Source organism: Trichomycterus rosablanca, chromosome 10, assembly GCF_030014385.1.
Source record: "Trichomycterus rosablanca isolate fTriRos1 chromosome 10, fTriRos1.hap1, whole genome shotgun sequence".
In the NCBI taxonomy this organism is placed as follows: Eukaryota; Metazoa; Chordata; class Actinopteri; order Siluriformes; family Trichomycteridae; genus Trichomycterus; species Trichomycterus rosablanca.
In genome coordinates this window covers 24,459,356-24,485,463 of record NC_085997.1, presented here as the reverse complement: position 1 = coordinate 24,485,463, position 26,108 = coordinate 24,459,356, and the positions used below count along the sequence as shown (strand labels likewise).

General features: G+C 40.1%; 1 protein-coding gene across 1 annotated transcript; it reads left to right on the top strand.

Annotated features, from left to right (window-relative positions):
* The first annotated feature begins 4,607 nt into the window (after positions 1–4,607).
* On the top strand, positions 4,608–23,726 carry slc16a5a (solute carrier family 16 member 5a). The gene is made up of 5 exons (XM_063003708.1): positions 4,608–4,788; positions 7,042–7,463; positions 11,079–11,222; positions 14,136–14,966; positions 23,374–23,726. Exons 2-5 carry the CDS (start codon positions 7,178–7,180, stop codon positions 23,625–23,627), a joined length of 1,515 nt encoding a protein of 504 aa, XP_062859778.1. The 5' UTR covers positions 4,608–4,788; positions 7,042–7,177; the 3' UTR covers positions 23,628–23,726.
* The last annotated feature ends 2,382 nt before the right edge of the window (positions 23,727–26,108 follow it).

Genomic DNA, 26,108 nt, shown 5'->3' with positions numbered 1-26,108 from the left:
ACTGCTCTAGAGGAGATCTGCATGGAGGAATGGGCCAAAATACCAGCTACAGTGTGTGCAAACCTGGTGAAGACTTACAGGGAACGTTTGACCTCTGTCATTGCCAACAAAGGTTATGTTACAAAGTATTGAGTTGAACTTTTGTTATTGACCAAATACTTATTTTCCACCATAATTTATATATAAATTCCTTTAAAATCTTACAGTGTGATTTCCTGGATTTTTTTTCCTCATTTTGTCTCTCATAGTTGAAGTGTACCTATGATGAAAATTACAGACCTCTCTCATCTTTCTAAGTAGGAGAACTTGCACAATCAGTGGCTGACTAAATACTTTTTGGCCCCACTGTATGTTAGAGGGGCCAATTACTTTCTGCCCAAGTGGGCATTAAGAGGAAACAGTCGATATTCAATAGAATTCAACATTTTATTTATGCAGTTTTCAGTCTACATTTTCTTGAGTTTGAAGTAAACAGATCAACAAAGAATCACCATTTAAGGCATTTGCTCTGCTTAAATGTCATTTATTCAGTCCTTTTCTTTTTCATATTCAATTTGATTTACATATAATGTATTCCTAGGGGGGCCGTAGGGGGGGCCAAGCTGGTTTTCACAGGGGTACTGGCTACCTCTATTCTATTCTATTCTATTCTATTCTATTCTATTCTATTGAGCATGGTGACCATATGTCCGTTTATATACATGTACAGTGTATCACAAAAGTGAGTACACCCCTCACATTTCTGCAGATATTTAAGTATATCTTTTCATGGGACAACACTGACAAAATGACACTTTGACACAATGAAAAGTAGTCTGTGTGCAGCTTATATAACAGTGTACATTTATTCTTCCCTCAAAATAACTCAATATACAGCCATTAATGTCTAAACCACCGGCAACAAAAGTGAGTACACCCCTTAGTGAAAGTTCCTGAAGTGTCAATATTTTGTGGGGCCACCATTATTTCCCAGAACTGCCTTAACTCTCCTGGGCATGGAGTTTACCAGAGCTTCACAGGTTGCCACTGGAATGCTTTTCCACTCCTCCATGACGACATCACGGAGCTGGCGGATATTCGAGACTTTGCGCTCCTCCACCTTCCGCTTGAGGATGCCCCAAAGATGTTCTATTGGGTTTAGGTCTGGAGACATGCTTGGCCAGTCCATCACCTTTACCCTCAGCCTCTTCAATAAAGCAGTGGTCGTCTTAGAGGTGTGTTTGGGGTCATTATCATGCTGGAACACTGCCCTGCGACCCAGTTTCCGGAAGGAGGGGATCATGCTCTGCTTCAGTATTTCACAGTACATATTGGAGTTCATTTGTCCCTCAATGAAATGTAACTCCCCAACACCTGCTGCACCCATGCAGCCCCAGACCATGGCATTCCCACCACCATGCTTGACTGTAGGCATGACACACTTATCTTTGTACTCCTCACCTGATTGCTGCCACACATGCTTGAGACCATCTGAACCAAACAAATTAATCTTGGTCTCATCAGACCATAGGACATGGTTCCAGTAATCCATGTCCTTTGTTGACATGTCTTCAGCAAACTATTTGCGGGCTTTCTTGTGTAGAGACTTCAGAAGAGGCTTCCTTCTGGGGTGACAGCCATGCAGACCAATTTGATGTAGTGTGTGGCGTATGGTCTGAGCACTGACAGGCTGACCCCCCACCTTTTCAATCTCTGCAGCAATGCTGACAGCACTCCTGCGCCTATCTTTCAAAGACAGCAGTTGGATGTGACGCTGAGCACGTGCACTCAGCTTCTTTGAACGACCAACGCGAGGTCTGTTCTGAGTGGACCCTGCTCTTTTAAAACGCTGGATGATCTTGGCCACTGTGCTGCAGCTCAGTTTCAGGGTGTTGGCAATCTTCTTGTAGCCTTGGCCATCTTCATGTAGCTCAACAATTCGTCTTTTAAGATCCTCAGAGAGTTCTTTGCCATGAGGTGCCATGTTGGAACTTTCAGTGACCAGTATGAGAGAGTGTGAGAGCTGTACTACTAAATTGAACACACCTGCTCCCTATGCACACCTGAGACCTAGTAACACTAACAAATCACATGACATTTTGGAGGGAAAATGACAAGCAGTGCTCAATTTGGACATTTAGGGGTGTAGTCTCTTAGGGGTGTACTCACTTTTGTTGCCGGTGGTTTAGACATTAATGGCTGTATATTGAGTTATTTTGAGGGAAGAATAAATGTACACTGTTATAAAAGCTGCACACAGACTACTTTTCATTGTGTCAAAGTGTCATTTTGTCAGTGTTGTCCCATGAAAAGATATACTTAAATATCTGCAGAAATGTGAGGGGTGTACTCACTTTTGTGATACACTGTATATATTTTATTTATGCATTTTTTCCCCATTTTCTCCCTTTTAGAGCGTCCAGTTGCCCGATTGCGTCACGCTTCCTCTCCACCAATGCCGATCCCTGCTCCGACTGAGAATAAAGAAAGCAAACCCACGCCTCCTCCGACACGTGAGCAGCATGCCTCTTATCACCTACACTTTGACAAGTGCAGTGCAGCTCAGCACTGTGTACGGAGAGACACACCCTGACAGCACTCTTTTCTCATCTCTGTGCAGGCGCCATCGAGATCCCAGCTCTGGTTCCAGCGTGTGTTTTTACCGCTGCGCCGCAGCCCTATATGTCCGTTTTTTATCTGCCTGTCCGTAGTCTGCCGTAACGCCTGGACAGACACATATTTGTTCTCTTTTGAAAGCTTACTGAATGCTTACTTTAAACTGGTGTAAACCATCACTTTCTGTGAGGACATCCACCAATTTATTACAGAACGTCCAGCCCTGAAATGCTAGTTAATTACTAACTTTTGATACCTGTTCATGCTGTCAACATGCCAAAACAGAAAAGAACGTACAGCTCTGTGTGGTCGGTTCACCACCCTTTCATTTCGAAGAGAAGGAAAGATAAATTTTATGCTTTTTGTACTAAAGTATCTCAAGTAGACTGTGGTGAATAGAACATTCATTAAAATGGATATTTTCTAGTTCATTTGCTTGCATCACAATTACATCAATTAGGGTTTTAATTTTGTGTGATGTAGACACTATCTTGACTGTCTACTGTCATGCCCTCCTTTTTTGGGGTCTTACACACAGGACAGGGACAGTGGTAGCCTAGTGGGTAGAGCTTTGGGCTATCAGCTGAAAAGTTGAGAGTTTGAATACCAGCTCTGCCATGCAGCCACTGTTGGGCTCCGCATGATGGCTTACCCTGCGCTCTGACCAGGGGCGGCTCGTTCCTTAGGGCGATCGGGCGACGCACCACCCAAGGGCGAAAGGGAAGAAATTTTTCTATCACAGCTGTGACTGTTCTGGAGTCTGTCATGCCTCGGAATATCGTCCAATCAGCGTCGAGTTGTGTTCCGTACAGTACCGCCCCTTTTGGGGTGATTTCAGTCTAACTGAAAATCGCCCCGGATTGCTCTCATAGACTCTCATGTTAAGGCTCTTTTTTTCGAACTGCAGGCGCTGCAATACATTCTAAATGGCTTCCGGGAGGGCTCGCACTTACGTGCTTGCGTCACACGTAACCTGGTGTAGCGATCTCGTCACCATGACTACTATTACCTCAGTTCGGAGCAACTTCATCGTAGTAATCAGGATAAATTAGCAACTTAAGAATTAGGGCCACCCAGACCAAATTTAAACATCAAGTATCTACAAAGGGGCGGAAATCATATAAGTTACACGTAAATTACAAGTAAGTAATATAATTTTTAAATTGTGAATTGTGATCGCACTTATTGTATCTCCCCAATTGTTTAATTGTACTTCTTTATTTATTGCACATCAGCCCAGATGCCAATCTTTATTCTGGATCTGCTGCACCTAAAATAAAATGCTATCTGATGAAGACTGAATTAAATTGTTAGTGTGAAGGCTTTACTTCATTTTATGATTAATGGCAAAGCTGGTCTCTCTCCATGTTCAAAGTTATTTGTGAGGGCAAACTGACAGATGACTTAAGATGTTAATTGTTTAAGCTTTAATTTACCCATTGAACGGGTCACCTTGGCCATCATTGCAACAATTGCCCCCCCTGAGAGATTTGGCAGGAGCCGCCACTGGCTCTGACCCCAGCTTCCGAAACAAGCTGGGATACACGAAGAAAGAATTTCGTTGTACTGCACGTCTGTATATGTATATGACAAATAAAGGCATTCTATTATATTAAATTCTATTCTATGTCCTCCTGCTGGGGGTTATGAAAGTGGCCACCCTATAACTGAGGAGCAAAATGTAACCCGACGGTCAGATGCCCTTTTCGGACTATGTGGTAAAAATCGTACTTTAGATTGTTTGCAGAACGTCTGCTATGGACAAACGGACAGAAGTGTGTGTGTATGACTTCTTTACTTCACATTTGACGAAATAAAGCCGTGTGTTACGAAAGATCCTGGTTATATGATGCGTTTTCTCCGCCTTCGTCAGCCCTGGGGCCACAGGAACTGCCACCATGACGCCTCAGCACAGCAGCACAAAACAAGCGCGCAGCCTTCAGCTCACGTTACACATTACACACAGCCTGCCTGTACTATTTAAAGGAGCCGCGCCCGCCTGATCAACACTGCACCTCCAGTACAGTTTAAACCCGTTATAATCTCATCATGGAGGCACCAGGAAGAGGTTAGAACGTTCTACTAACCGACCTAACAGCTCGACACAGTGTTTAGCGTCCATAGAGTCTTATAAAACAGCGGCTTCAGCTACAGAGCCATGAGCAGACATGCCGACGACTGTTCTGACTGAAGGTAGGATCCTGTTTTTACTCAAATACACAAAGCACTACAGCCACAACAGTGTAAATAATTCTGCACCTTTAGGGCATCTCTTTATCTCCTCATCTCCTCACTGCTTTATACGTACTGTGTTCAGTGAAACTTATAACTGGATTTATAACTGCACTAAGCATTGCTGAAGTTTAGTGCCCTATACTGGACTAAGTAAACACAGAGAACATAGTGTACATATCAGCCTCATATATATAGTTTTTAAATACATAAAGATTTTGAAATGCAATTACATTGTTTAAGGATTTTACAGAAACATACTGTAGCCTGGGATAACTGTGGGCTTCCCTGCACAGCACAGGGAACACTGTGTGTACACTGTATGTGGTTACCTGGGTTTGGGATTGTGAGTAATGTGTACCTGGGAGTGGGTTGATATTAGGGTGAAGGATAATTGCAACTGGGGTGAGTAGGGTCCAATTGAAACTGTATCTCTGATGACATTTGAAATCCAGTACGACTTTATTAATTGCATGACCCACCAACTTTCATAAAGGTCAGATCACATGTGATTGATATGCAGTTGTTGGTGAGGAGATCATGTAGTGTTTATCTGTTATCTACGAGATGGTGAATTGCACTTTTCTATGCTAAGTAAAGTTTTCTATAACCCTCTAACTGACCTTTAACGTTCCTCTATTATAGAGGCTTAGTGTTACTCCTGACTCACAGCAAGAAGATTCTGGGTTTGGTTCCCATGTTATACTGTCCCGGTCCTTTCTTTGTGGCCTACGCATGTTCTCATTTACATTTACATTTTCGGCATTTAGCAGACGCCTTTATCCAAAGCGACTTACATTTCTGTGACAGTCTTAGCAATTGAGGGTTAAGGGCCTTGCTCAAGGGCCCAACAGTGGCAACCTGGCAGTGGTGGGGCTTGAACCGGTGACCTTCTGATTGCTAGTCCAGCACCTAGGCTACAACTGCCCTTAACAGTGTCTGAGTTGCCTCTGGTAGCTCTGGTTTCCTCCCACAATCCATAGACATGTAGGTTAGGTAAACTGGAAATACATAATTGTATGTGACGGTGTTTGAGACTGAACTAGACGTGATGAATCATATATAACCATATATAACAAAATTAATTGCCCTCAGTGTTTGACTAGCTTCTAAACATTTACTAGTAATGTCACACCTTTGATAATTCACATTTGGAACTTTCAAAAAGTTGTTAACCTGTTGCATCCATGCACAATTTTACCTGGAAAGATCCATTGCACATTTACATTTACATTTATTAACCGCTAGGCTACAACTGCTGTTATTCAGTGTCTCCAGTGTCTGAGTTGCCTCTGGTAGCTCTGGTTTCCTCCCACGATCCATAGACATGTAGGTTAGGTAAACTGGAAATACATAATTGTATGTGACGGTATTTGAGACTGAACTAGACGTGATGAATCATATATAACATGTAACTACATGTTCTGTCATGAATCTATTCAAAGTGTAAAACATGACATTAAATTCCTAATAAAACCAAAACAAAATGTACTATGGGGACAAATAAAAGGGCTCATAAAAGCCACCAGTAGACATGTTTGGAGTTGTCAACTGAAGACAAATACCACCTTTTGTTTCCAAATTATTTAAAAGTATATCTAAAAGACAAGGCGACGTGACGCAGTGGTAAATAGCTTAGCTTTCTGAGTGCGTTTCTAAGTTTGTTTACATTTAACAAACAAAAATAAGTTTGTCATTGAAAGCAATGAAAAGTGATTTATAGATTTTAGTTGTTTTTTTTAATGCTGATGGGGGTGTGGCCCTCCGTGCACAGTGCCCGTCAAGTATATGAACTCGACTCGTGCAGGTGAAAAATGCACTATCTGTGCTGACTGTGCGTACCGGAGGGCCACACCCCCATCAGCATTATTCCTCAGCCCTGTGCAGGCGCCATCAGTCAGCCAGCAGGGGCCGCAGTCGCACCAGTTATGAGGACCTATGATCCGACTTTCTTACCCCTAAGAACAACAGCCAATCGTTGTTCATACTGCCGCCCAGCCTAGTCGGAAAGGCAGAGCTGAGGTTCGATACGATGTATTCGAAACCCCAACTCTGGTGAGCTAGTGTACTTTACCGCTGCGCCACCTGAGCGGCCTAGATTTTAGTTTTTGTTGTATTTTTAAAAAGTGTTTTAACTTTTTCTGGAAAAACATTGTGCAGACTGTCTTGTAGATGACTGTAATTGCTCAGCTAATATTTTATCTTTTCTTACAGAGAGCTTTTGGTGTTGGAGTGGAGATCTGGAGGTCCTGAGACGAATGTAAAAATGATTAACCATGTATCTAAACCCACACTGAGACGACCCCAGCGACAGAAGTAAGGGGCAGGTGATCACACTCCGGTAGCAACTATGGCACCTCAACAAGCACCAGGGTCATGTGATACAGAACCAGACGAGGCCGACGATGCCGGAGCAGAGACCCCACTGGCTCAGGAGCAACCAGCGGCGTTTGATTCTCCTGATGGAGGCTGGGGCTGGGTGGTGCTGCTGGCTACCATCGTAGTTTTAGCCCTGACTCTGGCTTTCCCATCCTGCATCGGCATTTTCTACACTGATCTTCAGGTCGAGTTTAGTGCCAGCAATAGTGAGACATCATGGGTGCCATCCATAATGACAGCAGTCCTGCATGCTGGAGGTAATCATCATAATCATCTCATTTTGTATTTGAAGATCAAATATAGTAGGACCCACATGTATAATTTGGTTTGCAAACTGCTTTTATTATAAGACAAAAAAAAAAACCTAGAAAAGCAAGAGTGTTTAAACTTTTTTGGAGATGACCTGACTTTACAGTATTAAAATAATCAAGGACTCTTGGTTACTCTTTGCCAAAGTGGTATTTAATAATTATTAAATTAAAACCATGACACAAACCAAAAATCATTAATGTATAAAACTGGAGCTTTAAAACATTTGTAGACTGAATGTTTCTGAAAGCTGGTTTCTAATTTTTAAAGCATATAATCACAAAACTGCATCTTAAACTTAAACTTCTGATTCTGAGTAATAAAACTAATAATAGAGGTTTAGTTTTGTTTCAAACAAAATCATTTAACCCCAACACTTTCAATATCTTTGCCTAACCTCACAAATGCTTATTTGACAGAATGAGCATAGTTTCAAAAAATTTCCCACACTTTATAACCTTCCCACTTTACAAGCCTTTCTAGAAGAGTGGAGGCTGTTATAACTGCAAACTCAGGCGAACTTTATATTATTGTCCTTGGTTTTTAAGTAGGATGTACAAGTCAACATAGTTTTGACCATATATATATAACATAAACAATACACAAACACATAGGTAATATCTTGATATATTAGTGATTTTTAAATTTAAAAATATGTAGTATTTACAAGGATTGTGTGTTTGTTTTTTATTATTGATGTGTAATGAGAAACATGAGAACTGAATGTTGCGTCAGATTTTATTATCTCTGTGTGTCTTGCCTTTGACTTTTTACCTCTGGTGAAGAAAAAAAGGAAGTTGTGGTAATAAGTTTACATCTTTTTTGCTTCGTAACTCTGATATGTACAGTTGCATTTGGAAATATGAAAACATATTAGTAGTCTTAGTGAACAGAGAAAGAATATTTATTGATACGTACAAGCAATTTTAGTTAGCTTAGGGTTTAGGACAGGTTAAGGGTAATGTTTCATGTGTTTAGATTAGCATTAGCAGTTAGCATTTAGCATAGTTCATGTGTTAGTGTCTTGTGTACCCTGTCTTGTCTATAGTTATTTTGAATTAGCGTTTTCTATAATAAACATCTCTGCATGTGTGTCCACCCTCATGTCTAGTCTTGAGTCCATTGTTACATAATAGCCTCCCTTTAAATACCCACAGCATCTTCCTTAAATGCCTCCAGCATTTACCCTGCAATAAGGTTAATTATCCTGTGGATAATTAGCTAATTGTCCAATATTCATGAGCAGGTGTTTGCTTGACAACATAAACAAAACCATCTCAAACATGTGCACCCGCCCAGAGATAGGGGCGTAGCACATACACATGAGGGACCACAGAGAGGCTGGATTCATGACAGCCCCTGGCAACCCTAAAGTATTACAAATATTCTTCAAAAATATATATATAAAATATATAAAAAAAAGTAACTGTATTTTGAATGCTGATTTTTTTAAATTAAATACAACCAACTATTTGTTGTATTCTGAATACATTGTAGAAGTTTTTTTATTGCTCTGCCACCCTATTGGCTTTGTAGTTATCTGTCACATAGGTTTGCAAGCTCACGATGACTGTGTGCATTAGAACTATATACGTAAAAAAAAAAAACCTTCAAAGTGCATTGTGGGAGTGTTTATTTTTTGATATGCCATGTTTTATAAAGGTCATTCATCTGAGTCATTTAACTCACCTCATTAGTGGTCCGACCTTCCTAGGTGCCAAAGTCAAAGGGAAGCTTATAGGTTATATTTTTAAATCATGGGCACTCATTTTATAAAGCCATTCTTGTGGCTTTAATGGCCTCTCTAAAAGGCTTTTCACAAATATATGGAGTGTGTCTGTGGAGACTGAAGGACAATCGGTCAAAAAAACATTTGTGCTCAGGTAGTGCCATTGAGCATTCCAGTTCAACTTAAAGGTCTTCACTGTGAAGCTCACTAAAGTTCCTCCATATCAAACTTGCTAAATTATGTCTTTATGGATCTCACTTTACACACAGGGCCTTTCAATGCTGGAGGCAAATCATTTGTTTGATAGAATTTTACACCTGTTGGCATCTGATAACTAATTGTTCTGATAATAATTAGTTAACAGTGGTTCTAATCTCTTGCCTCTTACTGTACTGTACAAAGAAAGACCACATGATTATAGTATTTAATCCCCAGTTTCTGAGAAGCTTTTACCATTTATCTTGTGTTTCTCAGGTCCTTTGTGCAGTGTATTAGTGGAATGTGTACATTAGGACTAAATATGCAAAAGAACTTCAAAGTGCATTGTGGGAGTGTTTATTTTTTGATATGCCATGTTTTGTCATTTAACTCACCTCATTAGTGGTCCGACCTTCCAAAGTCAAAGGGAAACTATAGGTTATATTTCAAAACCATGGGCACTCATTTTATAGTTAAACCCCATCCTAGTTAGTGGCTTCTCACGAACATATGGAGTGTGTCTGTGGAGATTTAAGGCCAATCAGTCAAAAGAGCATTTGTGCTCAGGTAGTGCTATTGGACGAGTCCTGCATTCAGAATTCCAGTTCAACCTAAAGTGTTCACTGTGAAGCCCACTAGCATTCCTCCAAATCAGACTTAATAAACCATGTCTTTATGGACCTCACCTTACACACAGGGCCTTCTAAAGCTGAAAGCAAATAATTGTTTGATAGAACTAATAGTGCTGATGTTAAGACTAGTCAGTAGCATGCAAGAATTATAGAGTTCCTCCAAATCAAACTTAATAAACCATGCACAGGGCCTTCCCTAAACCGATACAACAATGCTGGAAGCAAATTTGTTTGATAGAATCTTACACCTGTCAGGAACTGATATCTAATAGGTCTGTTCAAATACTTTTGGCCATATAGTGTATATCATGCAATGTTTATTTTTTGATATGCCGTGTTTTAAAAAGGTCGGAGTCATTCATCTGAGTCATTTAACTTTGGTCCAACCTTTCTAGATGTGCCAAAGTCAAAGGGAAGCTATAGGTTATATTTCAAATCTCTCGTTTTATAGTTGTGGCTTTTCACGAACATGTGGAGTGCATTTGTGAAGATTGGAGGCCAAACAGTCAAAAGAGAATTTGTGCTCATGTAGTGCTATTGGATGAGATTTGCATTCAGCAGGTTTCACTGTGAAGGACATTCAGGTTTTACTGTGAAGCCACTAGAGTTCCTCCAAATCAAACTTAATAAACCATGCACAGGGCCTTCCCTAAACCGATACAACAATGCTGGAAGCAAATTTGTTTGATATAATCTTACACCTGTCAGGAACTGATATCTAATAGGTCTGTTCAAATACTTTTGGCCATATAGTGTATATCATGCAATGTTCCTGCTTTAATTTTCCATGAACTGAATCTAAATTAAAAGCAGTAGTTCTAATGTTAAGACTAGCCTGTAGCATGCAATAATTAGTTTACTAAAAGCTTGCTGTTTGCTGTACAGTGGTTCTAATCTCTTTCCTCTTACTGTACTTTTGTAAAGAAAGACCAGATGATTATAGTATTTAATCCCCCGTTTCTAAGATTTGTTTGAGCTTTTAACATTCATCTTGTGTTTCTTAGGTCCTTTGTGCAGTATATTAGTGGAACGATTCGGTTGCAGGGCAACTGTGATGATAGGAGGAGTACTAAGCGGTTTAGGAATGGCGTCAAGCTCTTTTTCACATTCCATCATGGAGCTTTACATCACAGCTGGGGTTATTACAGGTCAGTACATGCTACACAGACAAAATATTTGTGACTTAACAATGTGAATTAAATCATTATGTAATTACATAGAATTGTTCTATGCTGTTATTTTATCTGAATTCTTTTTTAATCACAAGTTAAACATTCTCGTAGCTGTATTTGCTCATCTGATTTGCTCCTAGGTGTAATACCCATTACAATGTATTACTGAAGCATACTCTAATTTTTTTCTTTCGGGGTTGCCCTAGCGGATCATTAAACATCAGATGTTCCTTCTCACACCACCGTCCTAATTTTTATTCATATTTGGGACTAGCACTGAAGGCCAACTGATAAGTGCACCTCCCAATGACTAGGCTGTTTGGCTACCCCCTCCTTAGACATAGGCAATCGAACCCATGTACAGTATTTTATCACTGCACCACCCGACTGCTCCGAGCATGTTCTCATTTATAATTTATTTATAATTTTTTTGTTTTTAAATAATTTATTCATTAGTGTCATTATAACTAATTAATATAGGAGTATAAAAATGTACAAAACTTTGTTGGACTTCAGAAATCAGACAATGGCTAGAACAATCAAAATATACTCACACTAATTGTAAAAGGAATTACTAAGAAGTGGGGCTGTAATAAACCTGCCCAGACACGAACGTGTGTTTTGCTCCTACACACAGTAAGGGGGGTTATTATTGAAGCAAAAAGAATTCCAAGAATTCCAAGAATTAGGAAATTTGCATAAATGGGAGGGTCCAAATCTTCCCAAATCTACCATGAGACACCACCTCTAAAGCATTTTCTTTCATAAAATACAAACAAAATGCACCTGTACTTTCTTCGAGGCTACTGCAACTGTGACGTGAACCAGGTTTAACGTTGAGATGAGACAGAAATAGAGGTTTGGAATGAACTGGAACATCAGTTGAGTTCTTGACCAATATGTGTATTGATGTCCAGCCATACTAATGCTTTATTTGACTAAATGGACACAAATTTCCACAGACATATTTTAAAGTCATCTGAGAAGCCTTTTCAAAAGAATGGCTATAATGTATTCTTCTCACAATGTGTCCAAAATAAGAGCTTCAGTTTGGTTATCTGGGTTTATTTGTGAGAGGTTGGGATTGATTTGGTCAAGGATCCATTTGTTTGTCTACTTTGCTGTCCAAGTTTTTGCCAGTACCACAGATCAAAGGCATTGATTTTTCTCATGTCCTGTTTTTTTACTGTCCAGCTTTCACATCTAAGGACCACTTTGATATTTCTTCGAAAAGACAAATCTTTACATCTAAAGATCTTCTCTAGTTCCTTTAATCACTGTGCTTCTTACTAATGGTTTATTTAGTAAAAACATGGGCGGCACAGTGGTAAGGTGGGTAGCACTGTCGCCTCACAGCAAGAAGGTCCTGAGTTCGATTCCCTGGTGGTGCGGTTTGGGTCCTTTCGTTGTGGTGTTTGCATGTTCTCCCCATGTCTGTGTGGGTTTCCTCCCACAGTCCAAAGACGTGCAAGTGAGGTGAATTGGAGATACAAAATTGTCCGTGTGTTTAAGATTAAACTGATGAATCTTGTGTATCCAGTAACGACCTGTCCTGTCATAAATGTACCCAGACTGTGTAAAACATGACATAAAAATTCTGATAAATAAATAAATAGTAAAACATGCAGTATAACTACTGTTTAGCTAGTAGTTATAGGTGTATCACTTATCTTCAGGTGGTTCCAGTGTATTTTTATGTTTTAAGGTTGTTTATAACAGTTGTGTGGAGCAAGGCACAGAAACGTATGTTCCATGACAGGATTCGGGTAGAAAATAAAGGCCCTTAAAAGGAAACATGGCACTGTGGGGTGGTGCAGTGGGTAGCACTGTTGTTTCACAGCAAGAGAAGTTTGATTCCCCAGCCTGGTGTCCAGGTTCCTTTCTGTATGGAGTTTGCATGTTCTCCTTGTGTCAATGTGGGTTTTCTCACACAAATCCAAAGACATGCAGTCAGGTTAATTAGAGCTACTAAAAATTGCCCAGTTTAAATATGTGTGTGTGTCTGCCTTGTGATGAGCTGGTGACCTGTCCAGAATGTTTACTACCTTTCACCTAATTAATCAGACTCACCACCACCACTCTGACGAGGATGAAACAGTGGCAAACAAACAATGAATGATTAAATGAATTAACTTGAGTAGCACTGTTGACTCTTAAGTGTCAAAAAATTTAAATGAATACTTGATTGCCTTGCTCTGGATTTCCATATTATTATTATTTCTCCATTATTATTATGATTATTATTATGATTATGATTATGATTATGATTATTATTATTATTATTATTATTAATTTCTCCATTATTATTATTAATTTCTCCATTATTATTATTTCTCCATTATTATTATTATTACAATTATTATTATTATTTCTCTATTATTATTACTATTATTTCTCTATTATTATTATTATTATTATCATTATTATTTCTCTTATTATTATTATTATTTTATTATTATTATAATTTCTCCATTATTATTATTATTATTATTTTTCTATTATTATTATTTTTCTATTATTATTATTATTATTATTATTATTATTATTTCTCCATTATTATTATTATTATTATTATTTTTCTATTATTATTATTTATCTATTATTATTATTTCTCTATTATTATTATTTTATTATTGTTATTATTATTATTATTATTATTATTATTTCTTTATTATTATTATTATTATTTATCTATTATTATTCTGATTATTATCTAAAGAAAGACTCTAAGATGCTGTAATGTTGGCAAAGAAATGTTGCACAAAGTATGAAATATTTATTAATTAAATTATTTTTTACCAACTTGTAATAGATTTAAAACTAGATTTAAAATATATTAAATATCATCAGTAGAAACCGTAATGATACCAAATATTTTTTCTCTCTCAGGTCTTGGCTTTTGTTTCAGCTTCCAGCCTGCCGTCACTATCCTGGGTCACTATTTTGTCCGCCGCCGTGCCTTCGCCAACGCCATGTCATCTACAGGCACAGCTCTGGGCCTGTGCACGTTGCCCTTCCTGGGTCACTATCTGCACAGTCAGCTGGGCTGGAGGGGCAGTTTCCTTGTGCTGGGTGCTGTGCTTCTTAACTGCTGTGTCTGCGGTGCTGTCATGAGGCCTCTGAGGCCGCGAAAACGCAGACAACCCAAGGAAAAAAACAAGAGCACTGCACCACTGGCTGAGGAGCGACTGAAGGGACAGATGTGGGCAGCGTGGAAGAGTTTAACGTCCTCTTTCCATAAACACATGGCCTTTGACTTATTCTGCAGTAACCTTCACTTTCGTGTCTTCTCACTGGGCATTACCTGGATGATGCTGGGCTTCGTGGTGCCGCTGGTGTTCCTCGTACCTTACGCTACAGATAACGGAATGGAGTTGAGCCGCGCTGCCCTACTCCTCTCTGTCTTGGGTTTCATAAACATTTTTGTGAGGCCACCTGCCGGCATTCTCTTTAGCATGCCCTGGTTTAAGGGCCGCCATGTTTACGTGTTTTCAGGTGCGCTGCTACTGAACGGACTGAGCAACAGCATCTGCTGTATCTCTGCGTCTTTTCCGGTTCTTTTGGCTTATGTAATCAGTTACGGACTGTCCATGAGCATGGTGGGATCTCTAATGTTCACTGTGCTGATGGATATAGTGGAGATGAGCAGGTTCCCTTCGGCACTTGGCCTGCTGTCTATCATGGAGAGTGTCACGCTGCTGATTGGGCCGCCCTTAGCAGGTACAACAATAACATTTACAAATTTTACACACTCAATCACACACATACACACACATTTTGGGTCAATTTAGAGCAGATAATCTACCTTCTGAATGTTTTTGGAAGAAATCGGAGTATTCCATAGACATAGAGAACATAAAAAACTCCCTATAGACAGTGAGTGAAGGCTATGTTTTTGCAATTTAGCAGAAGCTTTTATCCAAAGTGACAGTACTGTGACAGTATACAATCTAAGCAATTTAGGGTTAAGGGCCTTGCTCAAGTGTCCAACAGTGGCAACCTGGCAGTGGTGAGGCTTGAACTGGCAATCTGCCCTTTACCTATAATGAAGTGACAAAGTTTTTACTTTTTCAGCTTTTATTTTCAGCCCATTTTCCTTTCGATTTAGCGCACTCAATTTTGTCTTCTGCTGCTGAGAGATACCAGATTGCATCCAAGGAGAGCACGTCACTGTACACGCCTCTTCCAACTTGTGCACAGCCCTCCTCTTCTCACCCGTGCTATCTGCACAGGTGTCTCTTCCGCCAATCAGGGTCCTTACACAGCATATGAAACCCCACCCACCAACACATAGTCCGGCCCCCACCCTGCAGAAACTGTGGCCAATTAGTATCTGCTGCAGGCACTGCCAATTATGCCCGCCAGATGGTGCCCAGCCGACCGGTGGCAACACCGAGTTTCAAACCGAGGAATTCAGAAACTCGGTGCTGGTGTGCTAGCGGAATATTAATAAATTATGGAATTTCATGTTTACCAAAGCAATCAGACCCTTTGTGGCCGGGTGAATCCAGTGTGCTTGATTTATGCAGGAGATGTGTCTAGAACTCACTTAGTCTTCCTGTTGCAATCTAAATTCTTTGTACATAATTTGGAAAGGCACACATATGGGTCTACAGGGTCCCACAATGTACGCATTATTATAGTAAAGTCTGTTGACCTTCGTGAACTTATTGTGGCAAGGCACAGATCAGGGCGAGGACACAGAGCAATATCTCAGGCTTTGTGTGTTCCCAGGATAACACTGGCCTTGATAATTTTGAAGTGAAGGAAGGTTTGCACAACCTTGAAATTTCTGTGTGTTGGTATTCGAGTCACATTGGGTAGCCGGGCAAGAAAGGCCTTGGTCAGGGAGGTAAACAGAACTCAGCCAGACATCCCAAGTTGCAAAAACTCATTGCAGGGAGGTACCCCCGGACACGGATCTTGACCCCAACCCCCCAAGCCCCAAAAAAAAAAAAAGAAAAAGCCAAAAAACCTCTCACACACACCAAAGGATATGGGTGATAACAGAACTTTTAGGAGCTGCTAACTGAGCTACTAAGCTAACTGTTCGTGTCACAAACACATTAATGTGTACTACATAGTGCACTAGATAGTGTGAAAGATAATAGATTTATGTTCCCTACATAGTGCACTAGATTGTATATTAGAAAAGAATTTATGTTCCTTACTTAGTGCACTAGATAGTGTACTAGATAATAGACTTATGTTTCTTACATAATGCTTTAGGTAGCGTATTAGTTAACGGATTTAGGTTCCCTACATAGTGCACTAAATTGTATATCAGATAACGGATTTATGTTCCCTACACAGTGCACTAGATTGTATTTCAGATTACAGATTTATGTTCCCTACATAGTACACTAGATCGTGTATTAAATAACGCATTCATGTTCACAATATAGTGCACTAGATAGTGTATTAGATAACGCATTCATGTTCACTACATAGTGCACTACAAGGTATAACTAGATGATGATTTGTGTTCCTTACATAGTGCACTAGATAGTGTATAACATAATTAATTATGTTCCCTACATAGTGCACTAAATTGTATATCAGATAATGAATTTATGTCCCCTACATAGTGCACTAGATTGTATATCAGATAACGGATTTAATACGCGATCGGGGAAAAAAGTCTGTGTTGCCTGCGTGTGTGTGTGTGTGTGCGCATGTGTGTTCGCGCTCCTGGCCGCTCGTTCTAGATTCCGGGAGATTTTATCTGACTTGCGGGCATCAGGTTATGTATCAGGCGCTATGTATATGCGGGAGCCTCCCGAACTTCTGGGAGACTTGGGATGTCTGCTCAGCAGTCAGTCGTAAATTCCCGTGCTGAGTTGGAAGAACCTGTTAAATAGAAAACCATCTCTGGGAGCCTAGTGGGTAGAGCTTTGGGCTATCAGTCGGAAGATTGTCGGTTCAAATCCAGGCTCAGCTTTGCAGCCACTTTTGGACCCCTGAGCAAGGCCCTTAACCCTGTCTGCTCCAGGGGCACTGTACAATGCCCCAGCTTCCAAACAAGCTAGGATATGCAAAAAAATAATTTCACCGTACTGTACACCTGTATATGTATATATGACAAATAAAGGCATTCTTCTTATAACAACAAAGGATATTTTCCTGTTCCAGCATCCTGTTCCAGCAGGTACATGGTTTGATAAGATTGGTGCCTGACATGCACCCCATTAAAAACCTGTGCAATGAATTAGAATATTGATTGATCGATCCTCTAGTCCAACATCAGTGCACACATTACAACATGTTTTGGAATGGGTGGTCAAACAGGCTGTTCAGATGTCATGATCAGGTGTCCAATTACATTTGTCCATGTGGTATACTTTGAATAACATAGTAAATTTTTTACTTTATTCTACCCTGTCTTGTCATGTCTGCTTTCTGCTGGGGTGAGAAAACCTGTCTAAGAAGTAGGCTAGTAGATAAATAGTTCCTTCTCTGGTTCTGTAATCATTTATTCAGTAGTTTTTACTCTGTTTACTCAGGTATGATTTGAACTAGGGCTGGGAATCGCCACTAATTTCCTGGATCGATTCGATTCCGATTCACAAGGTTTCGATTCGATCTTCGATTTTCGATTCGATTTTTGATTTGATTTTTGATTCGATTTTCGATTCGATTTCGATTCGATTTCGATTCAACACATTTAGGCATATTTGAGTTACATTAACAGGTTTTGTTTAAATATGTACAGATGTTCAGAGAACGAATGTGATAATTGTACAAAGAACACTCATTATTAAAAATATTTGTGTATTTTGTTTACATAAATAATTAATCCAAAACAGAAAACAGTAACATTCATTTTTTATTATTATTTTATATGTCTGACACACTACAACATTGTAAATGTAATGTAAACATACACCTGGCTGTTGAACAGCTTATGCCAAGTTTACACTACACAACACTCTGATTAACACCTGGTCGCTGTAATGTTCACACTACACGAATGATCGGCGATGGGGGGTTTTACACTACACCATCTATCACCAGGGGGAATCACAGGCGAGCTTCTCTGGTCTCCAAAACTACGTTTTGTCACGAAAACACACGTGAGAAGTGATGAAAGGTTTAATGATACCACGTCCAAACATGCACATCAACAAGTAGCGAACGATCAAAGTTTGTGCGCTGATGAAATAAATGAATCTGAGTGGATTTGGCAACACGAGCAGCATGGCTTGTTCTATAGTGAGTTGAAGGTTAATAAATATTTTGTTTTGTAGAGAACGATCAGGTCAGAAATACTGTAAAACTCGTGTGCTGATGTATTCTGATAGAAACTATATTGCGCTCCACCACCTGTTTCCAACCTCTCCCCTGTGTTTCCCCTCGCTGTTTCTCACATTGATTGAGAGCCGAGTTTTGATCGCAGAGCGAACACCGAGTTCCTCCCGAATCCCGAAGGTTGGTACCCGTCGCCGAGCGAAAATCAGTGCAAAAATCGTGTAGTGGTCATAACTTGAGCTTCTGCCATGCTAAACTGATGTGCAGGTCAGATCTCGTTGCATGAAAAAACACTTTAATTAAAGGGGGTAACAGATTTCCGTGTGCACCGTAAAAAGGGGCGTATTTAAAAGATCGATCTCGCGTTTATATGAATCGATATCGGATCGTTCAAATAAAGATCGATTCGAATCGAAAAATCGATTTTATAAACCCACCCCTAATTTGAACCAATATTTTCTCTTCATCCACTGTAATGATGGAGCGCTCACCCGATTTCCTCTTCCTTATATGTTTGTAAAACACGAATGACAACTTTCAGCATTTAATGTTTAGACTGTAGTAATGTATCATGTAATGTGTCTTTGTCCAAACACGCATCTGACAACCTAAAACCCACTTAAACAAAACACAGCACAACCAGGTTTCCACAACAGATCAAAACTAAACACTAATACATATAAGTTCTGCTTAAAAGTACAGTTGTTCATTACAACCAGCACAATAATGCTCACCAATTAAGTTATGTGCTTCAGAGCGGATCTGTTCAGTTTCTCTCCTGCTGCTACATTTTATGCGTGTGTTTGTTCTCGTGCCGACTTGTGGATGTACACGGAAGGGAATGGAAAAAGAATGGAATGTTCCTTGCATGTGAAAGGAAAGCCTTAGGGCAGGTGCCAGGGCCCTGGGCTCTCCTAAACCTGGCTGGCTGAAACTGGCTGAGTTGCTTGAACTGGCTGGGTTGTGTGAGCACCATGCCAACTGTCCAGTAGCTGCATAATAAAACCTTCTCACGTCAGTAAATCGGATCACTTGAGAGACGTCAGGAAATTTTTAATTGAAAGTATTTATTCATCCAGTATAATGTACACGCCTGTAGACTAATGGGACAGTGCAGGTCTAGTGGGTAGAGCTTTGGATATCAATCTGAAAGTTGTGGGTTTGAATCCTGGCTCTGCTATGCAGTTACTGTTGGGCTCAAGAGCAAGGTCCTTTTGGCACAAGTTGGGATATGAGGAAAATGAATTTCTTTATACTGTACACAAGTATATCTACATGTGTATATAATAAAAGCCTTCCATCTACCTTTATTATTATTACTAGACGTCTATTACATCAATCCCTTTTACTTAATTACATGGTAATTTTGTATGATTAATCTCTAGGTCTGTTTAATCTCTAGATGTATCAGACCAGTTATTAGAAGGTTGCTGGTTCAAGTCCCACATCTGCCAAGTTGTCACTGTTGGACCCTTGAGCAAGGCCCCTAACCCTCAATTGCTTGCTATGTGAATGGTCACAATTAAAAGTTGCTTTGGGTAAAATTCTCCAAATGTACAGAATGCCACTATGACATGACAGTTTCAGCCAATATAGTTTATATACTTTTAAAACAGATGGTATATTAAAGGCATCATTTTTTTAAAGTAAACATTAAATAAGGGGCTTCCCCTTATACGTATTAATAAAAATTTTTATATTTAATACAACTACAATTATTCTAAATATACATATGCACTTACAGAATACAAACAGATAAATAAAATAACATTGGTAAGTAACTTTCTATTGGGGAAATAACAGACTCATGTCTAGCATGTTCTGTGTACATTCTGCAGACAAAACGTCAGTTTCCCCCCCCCATTTTTCTCCTGACTTAGCATAGTCAATCTGTCTTCCGCTGCTGGGGATCCCTGATTGCACTCGAGGAAGGTATATTTCCTGCTCACGGTTCTTCTAACCCGTGCGCAGTCCTTAGCGGACCCTTTTCTTATTCACTCATGCTTCTGCACAGGTGCCTTTATCTGCTAATCAGGGTCCTTGCACAGTGTTTGAAGACCCCACCTACATAGAGTCTGCTACAGGCACTGCCAATTATGCCCACTGGATGCAACTGGTTGCAACACCGAGTTTCGAACCGAGGAGTTCAGAATCTCGGCACTGGTGTGCTAGTGGAATATCCCGCTGTGCCACCTGGGTGCCTGAAATGTCAGTTTCTACTTTAAAATAAAAGAGGAAAGTCAGCTCTAAAAATACATTTTTATAATTAGTAGAAAAAAATGCATTTGTTACTTTAATTTGCATAAAGCTTGCATTCTTACAGTGCATTAAGTGCTAATTAGGGCCGAAAGAGTCTAATGTGCAAAGCAATTGCTAAATAACACACTATAATAAACATAACTACAGTGGGGGCAAAAGTATTTAGTCAGCCACTGATTGTGCAAGTTCTCCTACTTAGAAAGATGAGAGAGGTCTGTAATTTTCATCATAGGTACACTTCAACTATGAGAGACAAAATGAGAAAAAAAAAATCCAGGAAATCACACTAGGATTTTTAAAGAATTTATTTGTAAATTATGGTGGAAAATAAGTATTTGGTCAATAACAAAAGTTCAACTCAATACTTTGTAACATAACCTTTGTTGGCAATGACAGAGGTCAAACGTTTCCTGTAAGTCTTCACCAGGTTTGCACACACTGTAGCTGGTATTTTGGCCCATTCCTCCATGCAGATCTCCTCTAGAGCAGTGATGTTTTGGGGCTGTCGCTGGGCAACACGGACTTTCAGCTCCCTCCACAAATTTTCTATGGGGTTGAGGTCTGGAGACTGGCTAGGACACTCCAGGACCTTGAAATGCTTTTTACGGAGCCACTCCTTCGTTGCCCGAGCGGTGTGTTTGGGATCATTGTCATGCTGGAAGACCCAGCCACGTTCCATCTTCAATGCTCTCACTGATGGAAGCAGGTTTTGGCTTAAAATCTCACGATACATGGCCCCGTTCATTCTTCCCTTAACACGGATCAGTCGTCCTGTCCCCTTTGCAGAAAAACAGCCCCAAAGCATGATGTTTCCACCCCCATGCTTCACAGTAGGTATGGTGTTCTTGGGATGCAACTCAGCATTCTTCTTCCTCCAAACACGACGAGTTGAGTTTTTTTTTTACCAAAAAGTTCCATTTTGGTTTCATCTGACCACATGATATTCTCCCAATCCTCTTCTGGATCATCCATATGCTCTCTGGCAAACTTCAGACGGGCCTGGACATGTACTGGCTTAAGCAGGGGGACACGCCTGGCACTGCAGGATTTGAGTCCCTCTCGACGTAGTGTGTTACTGATGGTAGCCTTTGTTACTTTGGTCCCAGCTCTCTGCAGGTCATTCATCAGGTCCCTCCGTGTAGTTCTGGGATTTTTGTTCACCGTTTTCATGATCATTTTGACCCCACGGGATGAGATCTTGCATGGGGCCCCAGATCGAGGGAGATTATCAATGGTCTTGTATGTCTTCCATTTTCTTACAATTGCTCCCACAGTTGATTTATTCACACCAACCTGCTTGCCTATTGTAGATTCACACTTCCCAGCCTGGTGCAGGTCTACAATTTTCTTCCTGGTGTCCTCTGACAGCGCTTTGGTCTTGGCCATGGTTGAGTTTGGAGTCTGACTGTTTGAGGCTTTGGACAGGTGTCTTTTATACAGATAACGAGGTCAAACAGGTGCCATTAATACAGGTAACGAGTGGAGGACAGAAGAGCTTCTTAAAGAAGAAGTTACAGGTCTGTGAGAGCCAGAAATCTTGCTTGTTTGTGGGTGACCAAATACTTATTTTCCACCTTAATTTACAAATAAATTCTTTAAAAATCCTACAATGTGATTTCCTGGATTTGTTTTCCTCATTTTGTCTCTCATAGTTGAAGTGTACCTATGATGAAAATTACAGACCTCTCTCATCTTTCTAAGTAGGAGAACCTGCACAATCAGTGGCTGACTAAATACTTTTTGGCCCCACTGTATACAATGGTACAAAGTCTGTATAGTCATCTGAAGAGGGGTGGTGGTGAAGGGATTACAAAAATGGCCTGGATTCAGCTTACCTGACCAGTGTCTGCACAGATTCAAAAGCCTGTCCTCAAGATTTAGCATCTCATGATTCCACACACCCAAAACTAAAGCAACTGAAAAGCTGAGGCCATGACATAAAGTTCTGCTGGATCCCAGGACACTGTGGCCTTAAATGAAATGAAAAAGCAGACTTGATAGCAAAGCAAGCCATAACATCTTCGCTCCAACAATGTTCTTACCCAACATCTGATCTCAGACCAGCCATAAAAGCATACACCAACACACTATACGAATTTAACCCTACCATAAATGCTGATAGAGCTTAAAACCCCAAACAACGCCAGGAACAATGTATATACACAAAATGCCGCATAGGACACACCAAATTGGCCCATACATACTTGCTAAAAGAAGACGAGGCCCCCACTTGCCCCCTCTGTAAATCGAGAACTTCTATTAAACACATCCTCTACTCGTGCCAACAAATGAACACCATCAGAACAAAATTCTACAATACAAACAGCTACAAGCAAATCTTAATGTCAGTACTCCCCTAAAAACTGATTAAATTCTTGGAATCACTTGCAATTAAAACTGGCATAAAAGTTATATATTAGTCATACATAGTCACACAAACACTCTTAACCACTATATGCACATATGCACCACTTTCACGGTTAAATTATCTATTAGCTAGTCATGATAACAGCCATAGCAGCTGACATGGCGTTAAGAATTAAACAAACAAACCTGACCAGTAATGCAGCCCAAGGTTAAAATTGACCTGTTATGTCTGTTTTTTTTTTCTTTGGTTTAGGCTGGCTGGTGGACAGCACTGGTCTCTACACGTACATGTTTGTGGCCTGCACTATCACAGTGGTTTCATCAGCTTTATACCTCATGATATCTTTCTACTGGCTTGATCGGCGTGTTGCAGCACAAGAAGAGCTATCGGCATATACCCCCGCTACACATGAACTTTCAGCCTCTGATAGACAAAGAATCCCGGTATCTGCAGAAGAAAAGGACAAGCAGCCTGTGGTAGAAACTGAGCGTGTCACCACTGTATGACTTACCACGCCCTGAGTAGCTAAGTTAGTATACGCTCTTTGTGGCCTGTATCAAATAAATAATTATTATGCTCACTAGTTTTGTAACCTAAATAATATTTAATGACCATTCGACTGTCAAATGCTTTTATTTTATTTCAAGAGGAAATATTATGCCTTTAAATAGTCAGATCAATAAGGTAATATACTGTACCTTATTACTGTACCTTATTAATCAAATGTTTCCAGAGGAGATGCTAAACTGTATTGATTTTTGGAGGTCTGACTTTTAGAAACCTTTTCTGCATTAATGTTTAGATTTGGCATTCTGCAGCGTTTTCCACTGTAAAAGCAGCTAAACATGACAGATTATTTAATCTTTATTCAAAAAGCCCACACACCCATGGAAATATAAAAACACCACTATTTTTTTATCAGCAAGACCTTAATGAACATAAAAAAGAGAAAGACGCTCTTATTAAACATATACACTGATCAGTCATAACATTAAAACCACCTTGTTTCTACACTCACTGTCCATTTTATCAGCTCCACTTACCATATAGAAGCACTTTGTAGTTCTACAATTACTGACTGTAGTCCATCTGTTTTTCTGCATGCTTTGTTAGCCCCCTTTCATGCTGTTCTTCAATGGTCAGGACTCTCCCAGAACCACTACAGAGCAGGTATTATTTGGGTGTTGGATCATTCTCAGCACTGCAGTGACACTGACATGGTGGTGGTGTGTTAGTGTGTGTTGTGCTGGTATGAGTGGATAAGACACAGCAATGCTGATGTAGTTTTTAAACACATCACTGTCACTGCTGGACAGAGAATAGTCCACCAACCAAAAATATCCAGCCAACAGTGCCCCATGGGCAGTGTCCTGTGACCACTGATAACAAACAGCAGCAATAGATGAGCGATCGTCTCTGACTTTACATCTACAAGGTGGACCAACTAGGTAGGAGTGTCTAATAGAGTGGACAGGGAGTGGACACGGTATTTAAAACTCCAGCAGCGCTGCTGTGTCTGATTCACTCATACCAGCACCATGTCAGTGTCACTGCAGTGATGAGAATGATCCACCACCCAAATAATACCTGCTCTGTGGTGGTCCTGACCATTGAAGAACAGGGTGAAAGCAGGCTAAAAATATATGTAGAGAAACAGATGGACTACAGTCAGTAATTGTAGAACTGAAAAGTGCTTCTATATGGTAAGTGGAGCTGATAAAATGGACAGTGAGTGTAGAAACAAGGAGGTGGTTTTAATGTTATGGCTGATCACTGTCAGTGCCATGACTGGAGCAAGGATGACATACAGAACTCTGCTTCTGATAAGACAGTAGCTAGTAGTGCTTTTCAGGCTTTTTGTGAAAATGTAGGTGAATTTACCTACTAACTAGAATGGACACCAGCTATATGATGAAGCTATCTTTAACACACAAGCAACATTAGCTAATATTTGATGGTGAATTATACTCTACCTTAACAGTCGGCTTTGGGTCAAAATATTGCAGTAGTTATTGTTGGCACATATCCACCTGAGCTTCATCTGTTACACACTATTCTTCTTCTTCCTCTGCCTTTGTCCCGTTCGATTCCGGGGTCGGCTCTCGGCGGATCATAATCCGCATTGATTTGGCACAATTTTTACGCCGGATGCCCTTCCTGACACAACCCTCCCTATTTATCCGGGCTTGGGACCGGCACTACAATGCACTGGTTCGTGCATTTTAGCGGCTAGGTGCGTATAGTACAATTCAGTGTCTCCGATTAGCTGCATGTTTTTGGACTGTGGGAGGAAACCGGAGTACCCGGAGGAAACCCACGCAGACACGGGGAGAACATGCAAACTCCGCACAGAAAGGACCCGGACCGCCCCACCTGGAGATCGAACTCAGGACCTTCTTGCTGTGAGGGGCAGTGCTTCCCACTTAGCCACCCTGCCACCCATCTGTTACACACTATTGCAGAGAATAACTGTGCTGCTCTTACATGAATGTGAAGAAGAGTCAGATTTAGCCTAGTCCAATTTTGCCAATATTGCCTTTGTCTCACAATGATGTTTAAGCTCCTTTAACTGTTGGAATGTAATTTATTACATTTTTCTTAGCACTATTATTGGTCAGTTACGTAATTGTTGGTCATTGGTTTAGTGGTATTCATTAGTGTAAGATTTTAAGTGTTCAGAAATGTTTATTTTGTATATTTTTTTTACGCTTGCCAAAATAATCTAAATGTCAAAATCATCTGTCAGTATTTTAAATAACTTCTGATCATGTTGATTTCTATTTATTAACTATTTTTTTTTATCTAACAAAGTTGAGGAAACAAGACAGCTTGTTTTCAGAAATGTTCCTGTTTACATTTATGCTTCTGATTTGTTTGTCTTCTCCACCAACTCTGAATAATTGCTTGTATACCTTCTCTACCAATCTGGAAATCAGATTTCATTTCTACATTGTATCTTCATGTTAACCATGTACTCAGCTTACTCA

Coding starts and splice junctions, on each gene's coding strand:
- slc16a5a (XM_063003708.1), top strand. CDS start 7,178: ATGGCACCTCAACAAGCACCAGGGTCATGTGATACAGAACCAGACGAG. Junction 11,223..14,135: donor CACAGCTGGGGTTATTACAG/GTCAGTACATGC, acceptor TTTCTCTCTCAG/GTCTTGGCTTTTGTTTCAGC. Junction 14,967..23,373: donor GATTGGGCCGCCCTTAGCAG/GTACAACAATAA, acceptor TCTTTGGTTTAG/GCTGGCTGGTGGACAGCACT.